At 35.5% G+C, this 13,777-nt stretch overlaps 1 protein-coding gene and 1 pseudogene across 2 annotated transcripts in view; both read left to right on the top strand.

The window, feature by feature from the left end:
* The window catches only part of STRN (striatin), an 82,183-nt gene that overhangs the window by 55,668 nt on the left and 12,738 nt on the right, over positions 1-13,777 (top strand). The window contains exons 8-12 of one of the 2 annotated variants that reach the window (XM_019647833.1): positions 2,221-2,331; positions 4,481-4,567; positions 5,031-5,174; positions 8,242-8,378; positions 12,065-12,240. In XM_019647833.1, coding sequence (XP_019503378.1) covers positions 2,221-2,331; positions 4,481-4,567; positions 5,031-5,174; positions 8,242-8,378; positions 12,065-12,240 — 655 coding nt within the window. The remainder of the gene's footprint in view (positions 1-2,220; positions 2,332-4,480; positions 4,568-5,030; positions 5,175-8,241; positions 8,379-12,064; positions 12,241-13,777) is intronic. The other variant, XM_019647834.1, reaches the window with a different exon arrangement.
* LOC109385454 (40S ribosomal protein S12 pseudogene) lies at positions 6,887-8,234 on the top strand (annotated as a pseudogene).

The following is a 13,777-nucleotide window of genomic DNA, read 5'->3' as shown; positions in this document are numbered from 1 at the left end:
AACTAGACTGAAGAACAAAAGGACAGCAACTTGTCTGTTCCCCTTCCCCAATTTCCCAATGCTGTTCCATCCTCCATTTCCCCCAATTAAAAAATAAATAATAAATAATAATAAAAAAAATCTCATTAGTTTCTGGCAAGTAGATATCTTCTATGACCTTCCATTGCTGTTGTTATTATAGGTCTAGTTAAGATTATGATAAAAGATTATGATAAGGCTAAATTTTTTTAAAAACTGTATTTTAAAATAAAAAGGTATTTTAGGATTCAAAAGCCACCCAGTTTAATTAATTAAGACCTGACTGATGAAAATTAACATTTTTGATTGTTAGATCTTTCTGGGAAAGAGCCTGTTTCTACTATTGATAGATTATAGTTAGGTCTATAAAAATGTTTTTGTTTTTATTTTAATTGTGTTTAGTATATTCAGAGGCCAAATAAACAGTTTTCTAAAACTGTGGATTGAAAAAAAAATAAAATAAAACTGTGGATTGAAACTTGTTAAAAATAGATTACTGTTTATTCTGGTTCATTTGGTTTATTCGAAACATTCAACAAACGTTGATCAAGTGCCTCCTATGTGCCGATCTCCTGGGTGAGGACCCTGCTCCTGTTGCCCCCGCCATCCACTAATAGGAGTAGGCAGCCAGCAGTTGACTTGGTGAACAATACAGTGTGTCAGATGTTGATAAATGGAAAATGGAAAAAGAATAATAGAGGAAAGGGAATAGAAAGTGCTAGGGTCGGGGTGGAGTGGAGGGGGACAGGTTACAATTTCAAATAGGAGGTTCATGGTAAGCCCCATCGAGAAGGTAACATTTGAGGAAAAGACTTGAAGTTGTTGAGGGAGTTAGCCATATGGTATCTGGGGAAGGAGTGTGAGGAAGAAGAAAGCCAGAGCAAATGCCCTAAGAGAGCAGCAGACCTGGTATGCTTGAGGAATTCAAGGAAGCTAGAGTGGCCAGAGCAGCGTCATTCTAATGTAGGAACCCAAATCATGTAGGGTAATATAGGCCGCTGGGAGATGGGAAACCATGGGAGCGATTTGAACAGAAGGGTGACGTGATCTGACTTTTATTTTAAAGCATCACTCTGGCCGCTGTTTTGAGAAACCAGAGTAACCAGTTTTGATAATAGACTTGGTGGGGAGGGGACAACTATTGCAGTAATTCTAGCAAGAGACAGAGTGGTTAGAGAAGTAGTGGATAAGCTGACTGGTAGTCAGATTCTGGATATGTTTTCAAGGTAGAGAAAACAATATTTCGTGAAATATTTGATGTTGGGTGTGAAAGAAAGGGAAGTTTTTGGTCTGAGTAAGTGGAAGTATGGAATTGCTATCAAATAAGATCGGGAACTCTGTGGCTGGGAGAGATTGGGAGTTTGATTTTGTATGTTTAGTTTAGGATATTATTTAGACTTCCTAATGGAAATATAGAGTGAGCAGTTGGATATATGAGTCTTGAGTTCCATTGAGAGTTCTGAGCTAACACATAACATTATAGGGTTATATGATTATTTCACGAGTATAGTAAGTATAATATATATAACATTATTCTTTAAATATTCTTCTCAAATAGTGAAAATTAATGATTGAATTTCTTTTCTACTATAAGCTCGGTTTCCTTTTTAAAGAATTTAAAAGCTAACAAAGAATTTATAAACTAAATTGTTTTAAATTTTGGGTGCAGGTTGATTGATAAGTTTATAAGTGCTCTTTATAAGTCTTGTAAAATATAAAAGATCATTTGTTGATGAGCACATGCCAAAAATGTAACATTTTTGAAATGAAAAGATCATTGAAGACTTATATAATCTCTTAATAATAATCTTCTCTTACTACATTAATTAATAAGAAATTTTTTTGTGATTCATTTTGTGATTCAATCCTAATCAAATTCAGAAAATTTGATGAAAATGAGGGGTCTCAATTATAGAGTTTTGGTGCTTAATTTACTAAAAGTCACTCAAGTCTTTCAGGTTTTTTTTTTCTATGTCTTTAAAAAGAGAAATTTAATATTATTACCCAGAAAATTGAATTGATCACTGTCTCTTAGATACGATATTTTGTGTGACATATATCTAATGAATAAGCAGTAACTTTTTAAAATTAGTGATACTAAGGATAAAATGGTTATGTCATTCATTGACATAATAGTGAATTGACTTAGAGTGTTCAATATTTTATTTAAAAAGGCTGTTTCATTTGTTTCACTCTGTTTAGAAAAGGAAGACCAGTGTCTCATGCCTGAAGCTTGGAATGTGGACCAGGGAGTAATTACCAAACTCAAGGAACAATACAAAAAGGAGAGAAAGGGGAAAAAAGGGGTGAAGAGTAAGTGGAAAACATTGTACCTATAATTCATAAATCTTGCCTCTTTCATATCCCCCAATTTATTTTCAATGTTTTCCTGAAACTACTTACTCTTGTTCTTTTCTGCTCCTGACCTCTTTCCGTTTCACCTGCTCTCAGGGGTTGAAATTAAATGGTTTGCTATTTAATTACGAACTTTAAAAAAAAACCATAACTGTGCATATGATTATGGGATTACAGTATGTCCCAATAATAAATCCAGAGCCTCATGAGAGTATGGAACTCTATATTCCAACATAGTGATAATCTGGTTTTTTAAAATATATGTGCTTAATTACAATAATGATTTTTCACTGTTGACAACAGTAGACAATTTTAAATCTCATCTAGTATGACCCTCTCTCAGTCCACCAGAATTATTGCTTATAATTTCATAAACTGGAGACAGAAAGAAAGTTAATTTCTACCCCTGAATATTGTATGTGTTCATAGCACACAGTTCATTTGTTCTCTCCACTATATGCTATACAGGGCACACAGTCAAACACATGAATTCTAAAAGTATTTTCTAATTAAAACTTTTGACCAGTTTCATTTATAATATTACCAATTAGCTTTTTCCTTTTCAATAAAATGTGTGTTACATAAAAAACAGAACTAAAATGAAATTTCTAGCCCTGTGAATCATATACGAGTATATATAATTCATTATGCAAATTATTAATGAAGTTTAGCATAGATCTTGTGAAGCATGTAAAATGGAAATCCAAAAGCTTTCAAACATCCCTGAAAACCTTCTTATACACATTTTTAGGAGGGCAAGATTAACCCATCTCCTTGTGCTTCTCCTCTCCTTGAAAATATGAACATGGGTCTCCCTTTTATGGCCATAGGAGTTTTTTCCATTGGGATAGTAAAGTAGTGTAAAGTGAGATTAAAATCCAATGTAAGGAAACGTGTGTTTAAGAGTTGCAAAAGACTAGAAGGACATACTTTTTCTTTTTCCCTTTATTTTATAGTGATCCTAAGGCTTATCAAAGACCAGTCATTCCTGTTAGGTTAGTCTTTTACAACCTGGTAGTTACTGAGAAACATATAAATCTTTATTTAAAACATCTTAGAATTTACAAGTATATAACTTGAATGGGTACAAGTCAGTGACCATTATTGATGATGTCATTCGATGCCTTCTCAATATAAATTAAATCAATATAAATATTAAAGCATAAGAATATTTTGTACCTTTTATCTAAATATACTGATAAAAACATTTAATCTGAACAAACAGTAGTGAGGCATGATTTGTTAGGCTTTTCAGAACCATAACAAAACCAGTTATACTGAAGTTTTGAGGAAAATTTATATATCACACATGAGAAACAAGGAGAATATTTGAATTTTTAGATTGACTTAAAGTTGATAAATTTAAATTATTATGCTACAATAATAAATGTCTTGAATTGTAAAAGATCTTTAGGTTGGAAAGGTATCCAGGACTTATATAGAATCCATCTACTATTATATGGATTATTCAGTTCTTGTCAAATATCATGGCATCGCTGTAGTTGAAATTTAGCACTTAAGGTCTAAAACTGCACCATTTGACTGGAACAGTATTCCTACTAATAGAAGCTATTAGAGTTCCTGAATCTGAGGATTATGATCAGTATTCAGGTATAAAGCACATAGTTTTTTAGTGTAACAAAGAAAAATTACTCTCTAGGGGGAGAAATTTTAATGTCTTTACTGAAGATAGAGGGACTATAGACTTCAGTTCACAACATTTTGTTTTCATTGTCAGTTCATGTTATCTTGATTAATGGTAGTCTGGAAACAAGTGAAGATGATAAAAACAAAACAACTGAAAGACTTATGATAAAAAGAGAACTGAAGCAAAGCTTTGAATTGAAAAATGAAGCTTTAATTTATAAGCCACCATAAATATTTTATTAATTGAATTGTGTACTCATTGGAAAAGTTGAATTCTTTTAATATGGTCTAGTAGAAATATTTCCAGTCAAATTGTGTACTCCAATCATACTGTCTTGAAATATATTTCTAGGTATTAGCTAAAATTGCTTAAAAATAGTTGTATTCTTTGCTGGTATAGGAAAAAAACCATTACAGACTATGGGTAAGATTTTCCCATTCTTAATTAAACTTGTAACAGGAAAAACTACCGAAGATCTGTTTCAGCCTCTATCCTATATAAAACAGTCAAAACAGGGATGTGGGAGAATGAAGAATCAAATTTCAGGTAAGTTATCAGGGCATGAGACTTCATCTCGGGTACCATAGCTTCAGGATGTAAGACAATGAATGAAACAATTTAAATGAACAAACAAAAAGGAACATTATTGTTTAATTCGGTACAAGGTAGTTTTACAATCTGTGATATCTGTCTGCATTTAGAGTAATATGCAAGGATTATAGAATAATGTTTTTAATGGTCGAAATTGCACATGAACATTATTTCTCATGCAAATGGTGATGTATTCCAGTAGCTTAATTTTTAAAATATATATAAAACATTCTTTTCAAAAAATAATAAACTTTTTAAATAATTTGAAAACTTGGAAAATAATTACTTTTTAATATAGCAGGATAGCTTTAAAGATGAATGTTGGCAGATGTGAATAAAGTTTGTGGTACCATTTTGATGCAGTTCATTAATTCTATTTCCTCTTTTTTTGTTCTCTTCCTTCCTTTTTTGGGGCTAGGACCCAATAGGTCAAAACTACAAGATATGCTTGCTAATTTGAGAGATGTTGATGAACTTCCCTCATTGCAACCATCTGTGGGTTCACCTTCCAGACCCAGCAGCTCCAGGCTTCCTGAACACGAAATAAATAGGGCAGATGAAGGCAAGTACTTAAGACACTCGCCAGCCTAAGAAACACTTGGACATACATACTTAAATTCGGTTATTAAAAAGGTCTCTAACAGAAGAGTTGTATTCTACAAGTGTTTGATCTATGTATTATCCCCCAAATGTAGGCTTTCTTGCATTTAATGGGGTTTGAGTCCAACTTCAATCTTTAAGACTTGAAAAAGGGTGCATAAACTTAAAAACCTCTAAATTCTAGTTTAGAATATTTGTGCAGTCTCAGAGAAGGCTTCCATAGTCTGTGTGTGCTATATACATTTCTTTATTTTTATTTTAATCATTCAGAAGGCAGTGCCACATATAAAAGGCACTTTAGTCTTAAGTTCTGAGGAATCTTAGCAGTCAAATGCCAGTTATGCCCATTGTTGCTCTCTCTCTTCAGCCCTTAGTTCTGCTGGCTTAGCAACTGGTGTGTGTTTTCAGGTTTTACTTGGCCATTTCTAGAGCATTAGTTATATTATCCCAAACAATATCTATGGTCACATCTGACGAATCTTAGTCCTTTTATTTTTTTTAAAGATTTTATTGGGGAATAGGGGGAGGGGAACAGCATTGGGGAATTGGAGAAGGGGAACAGACAAGTTGCTGTCCTTTTGTTCTTCAGTCTAGTTGTGGAGGATGTTGATTCACTGGCCCAAGTTGGCACCATCATTGCGCTCTTCCCGGGCGAGGCAGATCAGTCGCCAGCTTCTGGATGGCCGCTCACGGCAGCTCTTGGCAGCTCACACTGGCTGCCAGCCGCATACGGTAGCTTATGGCAGCCCACTGCAGCAGGGGCTGCAGCCTACGCCGTCACTGGCAACTCATGGCAGACCAGCTCCAGGTTGAGCTGTTGTTCACCATCTTAGCTGTAGAGGGCACAGTGTCACTGGACCTCATGTGGGATCCAAACCGGGGCCCTGTTGCTCAGAGCTGTTGTCCCAAGCCAGCTCTTAACCAACACGCCACTCGGCCGGCCCAATCTTAGTCCTTTTTTGAAGAGTCATTTTTATTTTACACCTGAGTAAAGTTATCTGAAAATGTTAGAAATGAAAACAAAACAAAGAAACCTGGCTGAAGACCTAGTGTCATATAGTCTTGCGTGAATCATTTGGTTGAAATTTTGGCATGGAAATTGCTTTTCTAATTTAAATAATTCCCTCATCATTAATAAACGTTTGCAGTTGTTTGAACCCCCCCCCCCAGCAGATATATTGTATGTTTGGGTAAAACCCATTTTTATTATTGCTGCTTTATTATATGATGGTTTGAAAATGTCTTAATTTATGCTATACTTCATTCTTATAAGGATTTTAAGTAGAGTTTCTACTACTACTGTTTTTAAAAGCACATAACTATTTCTTCATTTCTTCAACAAATATGATTGAACAAAAAATTATTGGAATGAATCCAAAACTGAAAAAACACCTTGTAAATTCAGTTTTCTGCATATGCTGATTAATATAGTCAACTTGTTTCTTTTAAGAAAAATTAATTTTTTAACAACCAAAGTTTTTAAACTACTAAATTCATCTAATAAACTTATAAATGTTTGTCATCAGTAAAGTAACCACTTTTAGAAAACCACTGAAAGACCATCTCTGACAGTTTATCAGAATAATTTCCGTTTACAAAAAGTGACATTTTATTATTGACCAAATTAAGTAAAATCTCTTTTAACTTTGCATTTTGCTTTTAACTGGTTCTTCTATGATGGTAACTGAGGGGATTAGATTGGAAAGTGCAGTGTTAGGAAGTAAGGATATTTAAATTTATCACAAGGTAAATCTGACATGTTAAAGTACAATTGATAGCTAAAGAAAGTGTTCAAATGGACACTTTAGAAAAATTTCTTTGAGCCCTCCTGCTGCGGAATAGTGTGGATCGGAGGCTTGGATACATTCAAGATTCGGCTCCACCCACAACCCACCGCCGTGGCTGAGGAAAGCATTGCTGCTGGAGGTGTAATGGACGTTAATACTGCTTTACAAGAGACGCTGAAGACTGCCCTTGGCCACAATGGCCTAGTATGGGGAATTCACGAAGCTGCCAAAGCCTTAGATAAGCGCCAAGCCCATCTTTTGAGTTCTCACATCCAACTGTGGCGAACCTCTGTACATCAAGTTGGTGGAATCGCTCTGTGCTGAACACCAAATCCACCTAATTAAGATTGATGACAACAAGAAACTAGGGGAGTGGGCAGGCCTCTGTAAAATCGACAGAGAGGGAAAGCCCTGTGAAGTGGTTGGTTGCAGCTGTGTGGTGGTTAAAGACCATGTCAAAGAGTCTCAGACCAAGAATTCCACCGGGGAATACTTCAGATGCAAGAAATGAACAAGTAAACTTGGCTTTTAAAAAAAATTTCTTTGAAATATTCTTAAATGAAAGATAACACACCTCCAGAAAACTGCTGAAGTCACAAGAGTGTGGCTCAGTGAATTATCACAAAATGAACCAGCTAACCAACCATGTCAGCACTGCGTTGGTCAAGATGCAGAACATCACCAGGGCCCAGGAGCCCTGCTTTCTAATCACCACCCCTTCTCCCTTTCCAGAGGTAATCCTCACTTCTAGCACCACATACTCATTTTGCCTCAGCTAGGTACCTTTTACAGTTGTAACCTTTTTTATTTGAAATTTTCTGTGTTCCTCTAGGTTATAGAATTAATAATTTTGTTTGAATGAGAACCATTGTTTTCAGAATCACTTATGATTGATATATGTTTAATATGTCTAATACATGCTTAATAATTGATAGAAATAGTTTGGGTAATTAACATGAACTATCAAATGAGGAAAACCTACTTTCATTTAGTCACATTATGTTTCTGTGTAGTGAGAAAGAACAATGAACAACTGGATTTGTTTCATGTTTTACTTTTCTAATTAGATGATACCTTTAGTTATGGTTAAGATATGGAAGAAGCAGTTCTTCAGGATTTTCTGCTCACTGAATTTTATTATGTTTAAAAGCATTTTAAAATTATCAAATGTAGACATGCCCTTATGAGATGAATTGTTGGCTCTCGAGAGGTTTTTTTTAGGTTTCTTTTGTCTTCTTTCAGTGGAAGCATTGACATTTCCTCCTTCTTCTGGGAAGTCATTCATCATGGGAGCAGATGAAGCCCTTGAAAGTGAACTGGGACTTGGAGAATTGGCAGGCCTTACAGTGGCCAATGAAGCAGACTCACTCACCTACGATGTGAGTGGTAGTTTCATTTTTGTTGTTTTTACTCATTTTTTTAAAATACAAAGTTAACTTTATAGAAAAAGATGGCAATAAAGAAGCAAAACATCACAAGTATAGAATTCTGTTTATTTTTAATCACAAACCTTGAAAATGTGAATATATTATAAAGATAAACAATATTATTTTTCACATCATATAGAGATTAAAACTATGGGCTTTACCTAAATCTGTAAGTCAACATAGCTTGTTTATTGGTTTTAGATAAAGGAAAGAATTCCCTTTTCCATTACCAAGTTTGGGATTTGTTTTATATTTTAGGGCATCAGTGATTAATTGAAATTCATACCTGCCAAGGGCATTGTTTGTCTTGCTTCCACAGTACATCATAGGTATCCTGCTGAGAACTGATTTGAGCTGTTTTTAGGCAGGCACGTGTACAGGGCACTTTCCAGATATTAAGGCTGACCCATCAGTGATTTGGGCCAAAATTGAAATCTTTGTACCTTTATGCCTCCCAAACACAGTGGTTTTATAAGTGCATTTTTTTTTTTTAAAGATTTTATTGGGGAATCAGGGAAGGGGAACAGACAAGTTCTTTTGTTCCTCAGTCTAGTTGTGGAGGACATCGCTTCACTAGCCCATGTTGGTATGATCATTGCGCTCTTCCCAGCTGAGGCAGATTGGTCGCTGGCCACTGGACGGCCTGCTCACGGCAACTCTTGGCAGCTCACTCCGGCTGCTGGCCGTTCACGGTAACTTATGGGAGCCCACTGCAGCTCTACTGCAGCCTACACTGTCGCCGGCGACTCATGGCAGCCCAGCTCCAGGTCGAGCTGTTGTTCACCATCTTAGCTATAGAGGGCGCAGCGTGAGTGGCCCTAATGTGGGATCCAAACCAGCGCCCTAGTGCTCAGAGCTGGCGGTCCAAGCCAACTCCTAACCAACGCGTCACTCGGCTGGCCCAATATAAATACATTTTTAATTGTTCGTCATAATCAATTGTCAGAAAACTAGCTGCATATTTCATAAAGTGTTTACAACCTATCTTATCTCTTCATTTAAAATCCTCTCACTTTGTCTCTTGCTACTACTACATTATCTTCGTTGGAGGATACATTGTAGTTCCTGCCACATGGGGGATGTAGTGTGGATGCCTAAACACACCAAAGATATAAGAAAGCACTCCAAGGAGGAACCCTAACCACTCATTCTGTTTTCTGCAAATCCAAAACTCTCAATCTCTGTGCTAAGTCATTTAGTAAGTGTTTTGGGTTCTGTCTCCAAAAACAGCTGAAATCCATGTGCTGCTTTTACTTCCCATCCTAGTCCATTTTTTTCTTCACCTGGAACTATTATAACCTAATCAAAACAGGCTCCTTGCACTCCATTCTCCACATTTGTGAAACAGACTTTTAAAAAATACATTTCTGTTTCCACTGTTTGTGTATCCTTATATAATATTTACATCTGTTGTTTTAAATCACCATTTAGTTGACTTTTGGTTTTTTTTCATTGAACATTTGACAAACTTTTAAATTGGAGCATTTAGTCCATTTCTTTTTAAAGTATCATGTTTTCCCGAAAATAAGACAGGGTCTTATATTAATTTTTGCTCCAACAATCTACATTCATTAATTCAATTACAAAAATCTACATTTATTCAAACAGTCATGTCTGGCTGACGATCTTAACTCGGGCTTATGTTTGGGGTGGGGCTTATATTACGAGCATCCTGAAAAAATCATGCTAGGGCTTATTTTCCAGTTAGGTCTTATTTTTGGGGAAACATGGTAATTATTGATATCTTTGGATTTAAGTATACCATCTATTTATGTCACCTGTTCTATGTTTCTTTTTTCTCCTACTTTTGCCTCTATTGGGATTGATAATTTTTTATTATTCACCCCTTTCCTTCATTATTTGGAGTTTATACACACTTCACTACTCTTTTAATTATAACCCTAGAGATTATCACACACATCCTTTAGAGCATTTTAACCTTATTTGAAAAGCTTCCACCCTACATGTGTGTTATCCTTGTGATATATTTTATTTCTCTATGCATTTATCTGTAGTCTTACCTGAAGACTTCACGGGGAAGATCTGTTTCCAGGCTTACCCACGTAAGGTTGTTGCAAGGCCTTGGCTCCTTGCTGGCTATTGGCTGGAGACTATTTCCTCAGCACGTAGGCCCTTCTGTGGGCTCCTCAGCAGGGCAGCTGGCTTCTTCCAGTGTGAACGCCCTTGAAAAGAGAGGGTGAAAAATGTCCAAGATGGAAGGTGTTACAACCTAATTTTGGAAGTAATTTGTTATCACTTTGCTGCATTCTATTGGTCACACAGAGCAATCCTATAATGTGGAGAAGAGGTGTAAATGCGAGGAGGTGGGGCTGATTGTGGACAGTCTTAGTGGCTGCCTACCACACTAAGACATTCAGTAGGAATCTAATTGCTTTTCCATATGAAAACCTTTCAGCTCTTTAACAAGAGCAGACAGGAGTTAACTCATTTGTTCCCTCCACTTTTCTCCCCTTCCCCTCATCCTCCCCAAGGATAACTACCCCTAATTCTTACAGTAGTTCCTTGTATAGTATGTTTGTCTTCTCTTCTTGCACCAATTGTGACATGTCCTATCCAAATTTTTCTGCAGGTTTTTAAACTTCTGGGTTCTAAATTATAGTATATGTTGAGTGTAGCCTCTGAAGCCAGACTGCTTGGGTTTGAATCCAGACTCCTCCACTTACTAGAGGGCAAGTCACTTAACTTCTCTTTTCCTTACACGTCTAGTCTAAAGTGGGGGATAATGTTAATTCCTACTTCATAGAATTGTGAGGATTGAGTTAATGCATGTTAAGTCTTTTGAATAATGTTCAAAATAATGAGGAATGCTCAAAGTAGCAGCTATTGTTAGTATCATGTTGGTTTTTGTCATTGTCATTATGGTAATATTTCTCCAGTGTGTTTCCAATACTTGCCTCACTCTTATTTACTTAAACCTAGCATGATTATTAGCCTTGGAGTGTGAATAGTTCATACATGGTGCTAGTGTAAAGTCAGACACCAACCTCTAGCTTTCCTATTACTTGGAATAAAAAAAAATAGTCCTTTTTTTTTTCAGTTGTTGAGATGGAGTTTCTGTGGAAGAAAGCAGCATAATGATGAGTGTATCTTACCAATGGAATCTATTTTTTTGTAACATCTGATTGTCTCTTCTAACTTTAACATTTTATTTTCTGGTCTGTAAATTTTGTTTAAAAAATTTAGCTCTTGTTGAAAAAATTTAGCTCTTGTTAGAAAGTAGTGGAAATCTCAAAAAGTATGATCATATTCTGTAATGTTAACATGTTTAAAGATAACTTAGTTTTTCAGCTCTTACCTAAAAATTAGTTTCTATATTATAATTTAGGTTGAAATTATTGTCTCTTTAAATTATCCCAGTGAAGATCTATTTTATGTTATTATATTATTTGATCCTTTTTTATATTGAATTATATTACTTGTTTTTTTATTATAGCATTTATATTTCTTCAGAGAAAACCACTGTTGATATATTGCTAATTTTGCCTATTGATTTGTTGTTTTGAAAGTTGCAAAATGTGGTGGTTTAATGACAAGTCAGCAAAAATTATGTTGAAATATTATTTTTCCCCCCTATCCTAACTAAATGTATAGGCATCTTTCTTTTGTTTCTTTAATAGATAGCAAACAATAAAGATGCATTGCGGAAGACATGGAACCCTAAGTTTACATTAAGAAGTCACTTTGATGGTATTCGAGCCCTTGCTTTCCATCCCATTGAGCCTGTTTTGATAACAGCATCAGAGGATCACACATTAAAAATGTGGAATTTGCAGAAAACAGCCCCAGCCAAAAAGTGAGAATATCTTGTTTTAACTTATATTTAATATTTTCAGCAGGAAAATACTTACTTTATTTATTTACTATTCCCCAAATAGCTCTTCTAGTTCTTCTTCACCATGTCACATAATTTAGACTGTTTTTCTGTTTATACTCACAATTGAATATTAGGTTAGAAAACTTAACACTTAGGGGAAAATGGTATTATCTGATGGTTGTCCAGAGTTTGTAAATCCTAATTATAATCCTTATATAGTGTTTTAACTGTCATATTTAGGGAACCTTTTCCTTTGTACTGAAATTTTCTACTATTGTTGGAAACAGTAGGTATAGGCATGTTTAATCATCAACCCCTACCCCAACCTGCCCCATTGTTTACAAAGTTTGAACTTATGGAGTGGAAAGGAGGGAAGGCTGATTGGGAGGGGCGAGGGACTTCTCTTTGATATTGTCTGTTGACCTTGACCTTTAGATACTTTCCATACCCACCAAGATGTCTAGACTGAAAAGCAGTGTTGTTGCCATCATTTAACTGCTAGTCTTGCCTTGGCCCCTTGGTTCCTCTCTAAGCATGGACAGAGATGAGTTGGTATCACCAAGCTAGCCCTGATCCCACTTGTCGGGGTCCTTATTGGAGCTCCTCTACTTTCTTCCTTGGGTCACATGGTCTAGAACCCAGCATCTACCAGCAAGGGCCCTTCTATAGTGTCAGGCATTTCTGTTATTAAAAGAGTAGAAATGAACACCAAATGGATATTACAGAAGTTTTATTACTGGTAGAGAAACGATATCTATTGCCCAGTTTAAAAGAGATCAGTGTCGTTCCTCCTGCTCTAAGTCATACATGGACTAGATAAAATACTTGATTTATCAGTCTTTATCAAGTTAGCTGGACCAGATCTTGCTAAAACCAAGTGAATCCTCATTTGCATCAGGTACCTTCAGCAGAGAAAAATTATTTCTTGGTTCTAAATTGTGCCATTTGTCTTTCTAGTTCTTTGTTCTCAGTGGGTATTACATTAGACTAAAGAATATGAATGTGTCATGATATATTTGTGACTAAAATCTAGAAAACTATTGAAACAAGTTTCTTGCTGGTGATAGCTTAGTAATAATACTTTCACATGTAAATAACAGTGGCCTTGAACTTACAACTTTGGAAATGACTTGGGGGGAGAGATCATATGCCTATAAAAAATTGCAATACAATGTAGAAAATGGTGACTTTAAATCCAGTTTCCATTAAGAATCATGGCCAGTTTAGGCACTGTAGAGTGCTCATATACTCAGTGTTCTGTAATGAATGAACTGATAACTTGGACAGCTTCTTCAAGTATCAAGGACAGACATATTAGCCCTCATCGAAATACAAGGAAGTTAAAGCACCATTTATTGAAATTCTGTGTGCATGGTCCTGTCCTAGGCTGTTTTACTTGTAGAATCTCATTTAATCCTGTGAGTATTTGGTGTTATCCCTAGTTTTTCATTTTATTTTAAACATAGAAAAATCTAAAGTTTCAAAAGATTAAATAATTTGCCGAAAGTTAGTTAAT

Source organism: Hipposideros armiger, unplaced genomic scaffold, assembly GCF_001890085.2.
Source record: "Hipposideros armiger isolate ML-2016 unplaced genomic scaffold, ASM189008v1 scaffold_116, whole genome shotgun sequence".
Lineage (NCBI taxonomy): Eukaryota > Metazoa > Chordata > Mammalia > Chiroptera > Hipposideridae > Hipposideros > Hipposideros armiger.
Note: the sequence above shows the minus strand (reverse complement) of the source record. Positions and strands in the feature narration are given on the sequence as shown.